The 7711-nt window shown below is 49.8% G+C and overlaps 2 protein-coding genes across 2 annotated transcripts; one reads left to right on the forward strand and one right to left on the reverse strand.

Moving 5' to 3' along the window:
• Window positions 1-359: 359 nt before the first annotated feature.
• LOC136837249 (uncharacterized) lies at window positions 360-1157 on the reverse strand. The gene has a single exon (XM_067101987.1). It carries the CDS (start codon window positions 1155-1157, stop codon window positions 360-362), a length of 798 nt encoding a protein of 265 aa, XP_066958088.1.
• A 1925-nt stretch (window positions 1158-3082) lies between these two features.
• LOC136837250 (uncharacterized) lies at window positions 3083-5453 on the forward strand. The gene is made up of 3 exons (XM_067101988.1): window positions 3083-3345; window positions 4061-4590; window positions 4846-5453. The coding sequence occupies exons 1-3, from the start codon at window positions 3083-3085 to the stop codon at window positions 5451-5453; spliced, it is 1401 nt and encodes a 466-aa protein (XP_066958089.1).
• Window positions 5454-7711: the final 2258 nt, after the last annotated feature.

Here is a 7711-nt window from a genome sequence, read left to right on the forward strand (position 1 = left end):
GTTTCTATATTGTGTGGTCGATAAATTACATTAATAAATGATATCTTGATCCCCGAGGGGCTAGCACTAAACACGGCGTCTCATTGAGCCAGGGCAGTTTCTAGCTTTGTGGGGGCCCAAGCAAGATGCTTTTTCGGGGCCCTAGATAGATAGGTAGGTAGGTACTTCATGTATCCCCGAGGGGTTTGTCAAACTGTGATGAAGCGATTCCTAGCCCTTTAGATGGTCTACTAAGATGCAAAAAACTATTACATTCACATTTATTTATTTCACATCTATTTCAAAGCGCAAAGATAATAAAAAAAAACACTTAAAATAATGCTTAATTAACATCAGTCACACGCTTACCAGAAAAACAACTAATAATTCATATTATTCACAGTAACAATGTATTGTCCTGAAAATGTCTGCTTCCTGGCTTTTTTATTCTCAAAGTCATCAATGATGTCCTCATATGACACCTGCTTGCCCACCTCATTATTGATGCTAATTATTGCAAGACCAGTGAGTTGATCCTGTCCCATGGAAGACCTTAGATAGGTCTTGATGAGCTTCAGCTTTGAGAAGCTCCTCTCTGCTGAGGCCACAGTCACAGGCAGAGTGCAGGTGATTCTCAGGGGAACCCACAAATTGGGATACAGTTCCTCCAAATGTTTTTTGTGGATAAAGGTGAGGAGCTCAAGAGCAGCCATGTCATCTGAGGGCAACCTTGGCAAGTTTTTGACTTCCACAGCCAGTTCCTTTCCATCAATGTCACTTTCATTTCCAGTGCTTAATGTCATGCAGAGGTTGTCACACTGGTTGCTCAATGCCTGATCATCAAGTTTTTGGAAACTGAGCAGCACTCCAAATCTGTCTCTCACTTCACCCAGTGTTTTAAACCTATCAGTTAAGGATTCAATGGCTGTGTCAACAACAATATTAAAGAATGTTGCTTTTAGGCTCTTCATGGCATCTGCAATGGGCTCATCTGGGACTTCATAAGCAAAGTGCTTTTTTGTGCTTCTTAATCTTTTCTCCTTGAGTACAGCCTCTACATTCATTTCCTCACACATGTCTTTAGCAGAGGCCTGAGCTGAAGCAAAGCCAGTTCTTCTGTAGTTAATCAGAGATGTTTTTGCTTTAGTGAGGAGGTCAACTGCCACATCAAGCTGCATTTTAGGAGACTGCTTCATAATCTGTATCTTTTACAGCCTTCCTTTTCTTTCTGGTCTTTTTCTTGAATGGCAAGTCCACATTTTCAGCTAACTTGGTTAGGAATGGTGATGAAATACTAGTGCTCTGGAAGCCAAGATGGGTATCTAAGTGACTGGCCTTATAGCCTGCATTATAATTAGCAACTGCTTGTGCAGCAGCAAAGGCCAGCATCTGTTTGGTAATATTTTTATGTTTTGGACAATATCTCCAGTCTTATATGGAGAGACTCATTTCTGTTCTCTTGTGCCAGGACCCATCAAATGAGACATCCATATGTAATAAGTCTCTCCTGGGTGCAATGCCATGTGTATCAATATAATACTTGAAAAGTTCTATGGCCTTCATAAGTAAACTTATCACTTTTGCGACAGCCAATTCAGTAATGTGTTGAGCATATCTTCCATAAGTTTTACTACTAATTTTCCCTAAACTCAAGCACCCAACCAGTTTTGAAAATCCATTGTAGCCTTGTAAAGTCCCCACTCAATGGGTTCTCTATGATGAAAATCCCGTTTTCTGTGGTGCCTTCACATGCGTCTTAATCACCATGTTTTCTGTATGTACCTGTTCTGTTTTGTGTAGAGAAATAGTTTGACCTCAGGTCACTTGTAAATTTTTGTACCTGCGGTCTCTGTGTATATGCAGACATCCGCACACCGCTTTATAAGCGGGTCGCTTCATCAATAAACCAGCAGTACTTGTCTTGCTGCTCATTATTTCATATCTGTCTCACAGTGGTGACCCCAGTGGTTCCTGGAGCCATTAACGGACCCAAACGGCAACTTAGTCTTGGCCTGATGAACCAACCCACGCCCCTAACGGACTCACTACGGCGATCTAACAAAGCGTTTGGGCGTTACCAACCCTCATCATCAAATCACCGGTGTCACTAGTGGACCCACACGGCACGCTCCCAAACACGTATTGACGCGAGTGTTCCCTCACACTCCAAGTGAGAGCGCAGAATGAGCATGGACACAGACATCCCCAACCACATACAAATTACAGCAAACTTCTCGGAGGCAGATGTCTCCCTCGCGCAACCCCTTCCCGCGCGCTCCATGCCGGTGCCCGCTCCCTGTGCGATGCCCCTCCTGATGGACCGACCAAGGGCTGCCTTCAGCATAAAGCTGCTGCCATTCACCCATCAGATCCCAGTGTCCTGGCTCTACAGGGTCGAGGGGCAATTTAGGGTGGCAGGCCTGACTGATAAGGTGTCGAAGGTGGCCATGCAGGCCTGACTGATAAGATGTTGAAAGCGGACATTGCCATCAACGCTCAATGCCCTACCAGAGGAGATATACTAGAAGGTTGCCCCGTGGGTGACGACAACGACGAGCCCTGACACCTTCCAGGAGTTAAAGGCCACTCTTGTCGAGACCTGCTCCCTGCCGGTCTCCAAGAGAGCTGCCCGTGCCCTCGACCTCGCCATCAACCCCCGGCAGGACACAAACCTTTTGGAGACATGGCATGCCCTCCAGGACCTCCTTCTCCTCCCCGAGACTGACAGCAGCGGCAGGTGCAAAGAGATTAGACTGCTGAGGGAGATCCTCCTGTGGCAGCTACTCCCAGAGGTCCGTGGACAGATCACAGAACCATACACCCTGCTGGTCGAGGACCTGATCAGGGTGGCGCAGCAGTTGACAGACTCCACAAGGGCGGCGAAGCGGGTGTCCATGCCCGCACACCCCACCAACTGCCTCCAGCCGGAGGACCCCACCACAGAAGGCATCAGTGCCGTCGACAGGAGGAGGCCACCCCACCAGGAGAAGAAGGAAAGGCCGAGGCTTTGCTTTTACCACCAGAGGTTCGATAAAGCTGCCCGAAATTGGGAAGCCCCTGCCTTTTCTCCCCTCCAAAAACGGGGGAAGCGGCACAGGCCGCCATGGCAGCAGTATCCGAAACACCCAGGGGCCCTGCACCAGTAGGCTTCTACGTCCGTGACACTATCTCCGGCAGGATGATGCTGATCGACACTGGTGCCATGCGGTCAGTGTTCCCGCCTTCCAGAGAGGACCACAGATGTCCGCCGGACCTGGCTGCCTCCCTGACGGCCGCCAACGGGTCCCCCATCCTCTCCTATGGTACAGGCTCCTGTTGTTCTCCATCCTTGGCCGGAGGTACAGGTGGAACTTCATTGTCGCAGACGTTAGGACCCCGCTCCTGGGTGTGGACTTCCTCGCCCACTTCGGACTGGCAGTCGACGTCGGCCGCAAGCGCCTGCTGGACACCGAGTCCTGCCAGTCCCTGCCCTTGTTGCCAGGACCCCAGGGAGCCCACAATCTGTTCCGTCGCTCCCCACCAATACGCCTCCCTCCTGAAGGAATTCCCGGGAGTGTTCAAACCCCAGCTTTATCAGGTGCCCGGGGCCCCTGCCAAACATGAGATATATCATCACATCAAGACCAGGGGGCCCCTGATGCACGCAAGGTTCCGGGGGCTTCCCCCACAGCACCTTCAGGAGGCCAAGAAGGCCTTTGCCAAGATGGAATGGATGGGCATATTCAAGAAGGCTCCCAGCCCATGGGCCTCCCCCCTTCACATAGTACAGAAAGCAGTTGGCACCTGGAGACCCTGCGGCGACTACAGGAGGCTCAACCTCGCTACAGAACCCAACCACTACCCTCTACCAAACATGCAGGACCTAAAAACCTCCTTCCATGGGGCCAAAATATTCTTAAAGTTACATCTCTTGAAATCATATTTTCAGGTACCAGTAGCTCCAGAGGACATCCTCAAAACTGCCATCATCATGCCTTCCAGGTCCTATGTCTTTGCCTTCTCCACCTTCAGCCTGAGGAACGCAATCTGGGGACCTGAACTTCTGCATCTGCTACGTTGATGATATCCTAATTGTTTCCAGATCCCACAAGGAACAACTACGGCACATCCGCAAGGTCCTGCAGCACCTGCAGGAGAGTGGCCTCGTCGTCAGGTTCGACACGTGCACCTTCGGCATTGATAAGGTGGAATTTCTAGGCCACGAGATATCCCCAGGAGGCGTCTGCCCAGTTTCATCAAAAGTCAAGGCCATCATCAGGTTCCCCACCCCTACGTCCGTCAGGGCCATACAAGAATTCCTAGGAATGGTCAACTACTCCAGGAGATTCATCCCGGGGATCACGCATACCATGGCCCCCCTGACAGAGATCCTCAAGGGCCGTCCGAAGACTTTAGAGTGGGGCCCTGACCAGCAAAGGGCCTTCTCCCTAACAAAGGCTGCCCTCACCAAGGCAACAGCTTTGGCCTACCAAGACCCCAGCACTCCCCTCCAGCTGACAACGGATGCCAGCAACGTCGCCTGCGGGGCCATCCTAGAACAAGTCGTCAACGGAGCCCCTCAGCCCATCGCCTTCTTCAGCAGAAAACTCAGCCCCACCCAGTCCTGCTACAGCACCTTCAACAGGGAACTCTTCACGGTGTACCAGGCGGTATGCCACTTCAAGTTCCTCCTGGAGGGTAAACCCTTCACAGTTTGGATGGACCATCAGCCGCTGGTCCATGCCTTTATGAAGCTGGGGGATGCATGGTCCTCCAGGCAGCAGCGGCACCTCGCGGCCATCACAGAGTTCACCTGCACCATCAAGTACCTCCCCGGCAAGAAGAACCCAGTAGCTGACACCCTCTCGAGGATCGAAATCGACGCAGTGCAGCTCGGGATCGACTACGAGGACCTCACCCATGAACAAGCCGGTGACCCAGAGACTCCAGCTTACTGCACCACCATCACGTCGCTGAAGTGGAAGGACTTGCCCCTCGGTGCTGGAGGGCCAACACTGCTGAGGGACGTAAGCACTGGCCAACCCCGCCCACTGGTGCCCGCCTCCCATCATTGGCTGGTCTTCAACGTCATCCATGGGCTGTCCCACCCTTTCGGAAGAATGATGGCCAGGCTGCTGGCGGAGAAGTTTGTCTGGTACGGCATACGGAAGGACGCGACGGCCTGGGCAAGGCAGTGCATACAGTGCCAGGGCAGCAAAGTAGGGTGGCACACCGAATCTGGGGTGGGTGATTTTCCCCAGCCGGGGAGACGTTTCGGGCACATCCATGTCAATGTAGTGGGTCCTCTTCCCCCATCAAGAGGAGCAAGATATCTTCTAACAGTCGTCGACCACTCCACCAGGTGGCCCGAAGCTACACCCATGGAAGAGGCCACCTCCAGTGTGTGCATAGAGGCCCTCCTCTCCAGCTGGATCAACCAGTTTGGTGTCCTGGACCATATAACTATGGACAGGGGCCCCGCTTTCCTATCCTAGCTGTGGACCGCCCTGGCACGCCTGCTGGAGACCACTCACCACAGCACCACTGCCTACAACCCCACAGCCAATGGAATGGTGGAAAGGTTCCACAGGTCCCTGAAGGCGTCCCTCATGGCTTGTTGCACCTCTGAGAATTGGAAGTACCAGCTGCCCTGGGCCCTCCTCGGGCTGAGGACCGCCTCCAGGGCCAACGGCGACCTGTCCACGCCAGAAAAGGTCTTTGGGGAGACCCTCGTAGTCCCGGGGGAACTCATCACAGAGGACCGGGACGACTTAACAAAGCAGAGGCTCCGCAACAGGGTTGTGAAGTTCACCCCCTGCCGGGGGACATATACCAACAGGACATCTCATTTCATGTCTCCCGGTCTGTCCTCCGCCACCCACGTCTTTGTCAAGGATGATGCCGTACGTCCACCCTTAACCAGGCCCTACAGGGGGCCTTTCATCGTGCTTGAGAGGAACAAGAAGGCATTATGGGTAGCTGTCCATGGGAAGGAAGACTGGTATTGATAGACCGCCTCAAGCCAGCATTTCTGGAGGAAGACGTCAGGGGCACTTCCCAAAGCTCCCCGCAGGAGATGGCGCCCCCACAGCCTGCCCTGTCCACAAAAAAACCTCGTGGGCGCCCCCGGAAGGCCTCGGGACCAGGCAGGAGGGCAACCCATCACACCCATCCACAGGGCACCAAAGAAGACGACCACCCCGCCCGAGCTGGCATCGAGAAGGCTGGGCCCCCCTCCGCCGCCCCAGCAGATACCTGCTTTGATCACACGTTACCCGCTCAATGGGTTCTCTATGATGTACATCCCGTTTTCTGCGGTGCCTTCACATGCGACCTAAGGTCGGACGAACACAGTCTCATTATCATTATCGTGAACTGTATATTTATTATCTGTTCATTTGCCCTTGTACCACGTATATGTGACAGAGTATTTTTATGTCCAACCAGTTATTGTTAATCATCATGTTTTCTGTACGTACCTGTCCTGTTTTGTGTAGATAAATAGTTTGACCTCAGGTCACCTGCAAATTTTTGTACCCGCGGTCTCTGGGTATACGCAGCCATCCGCACGCCACATTATGAGCAGGTTGCTTCATCAATAACCCAGCAGTACTTGTCTCCCTGCTCATTCTTTCGCACCTCTCTCACATCCTAACCCCAACAACATTGTTACATATAGGCTACAATATAGAAATTAATGGTAAAAAGCTTTATTTACATATATCATCATCACTTATAATAATTTCACACCCTCTGCACATAACAAAGATGGGACAGTCAAGTAATTTATATAATATTTTCACGTCAATATCAGAATTTTCACGACAATATGGACAGGCCTTTTTTCTAAACACACCTTCAATATAATCACATTTCATAATACAGTACTTCTCACTGGTTGCGTCAACAGGCTTTCCACTGAATACATTTACGCTCTAAAGAAGAACGTTTTATAGATGGACTTTCACTGAGGATTTTCTTTTTAGTTTCAAGTTTTTGCTTGAATCATGCTTCACCCCCTAAAAGTGCATCCTTTCTGTTGTTTCACTTGTTTTCCTGGCCTAGGCATCTTGGAACAACTCTATAACAAATCGAACTAAGTAATATTACCTGGAAAAGCGAAGGAATATAATAAAATCCTTGAATTCAGTCATTTATGGTACCTCTGACTAAATGTAAACAAACTCTCATGGAGACATTGATATGAAGCGACGTGCGATACAAGGTATGAAAATGATTCGAGGACAAACGTTTATCTACCTGAGAAAAGTAAACATCGCAAGAAACCACGAAAAAGTGAGAAAATCCGAAAGTAATAAAGAAATTGCGATCTGTAATGTTTTGACAAAAGTCAAGAACGACCACGTGGCATTTAAGTGGGCGGTGGTATTTAAACATGAGCGCGCAAAAGCACTAAAACCCACAGAAACTGAAAGTACAATGTCTATAGTATACTCTATAGTATACTATGGGTTGTTTATCTAGATTTTGGTTTGACGACCATTTTTACCTAAAATCTAGGTTTACGGTCCCTTAACGGGATTGATGGGTCTAACTAATCACAAGGTATAGCACAGAAATCTGTAGTCTCAACAATTGCAATTAATTACACAAATGCTAATAAATGAAAATTGTCATCCTATACATATAATATAAGGTGCACATGATAAAATCTTTTAAATTTTCAAATTTTAAATTTGAAAATTAAACATTTTCAAAGGGAATCGGGGGCCCCCGAGTGGCTTGGGAAATT

This window comes from Macrobrachium rosenbergii, chromosome 58 (assembly GCF_040412425.1).
Source record: "Macrobrachium rosenbergii isolate ZJJX-2024 chromosome 58, ASM4041242v1, whole genome shotgun sequence".
NCBI lineage: Eukaryota > Metazoa > Arthropoda > Malacostraca > Decapoda > Palaemonidae > Macrobrachium > Macrobrachium rosenbergii.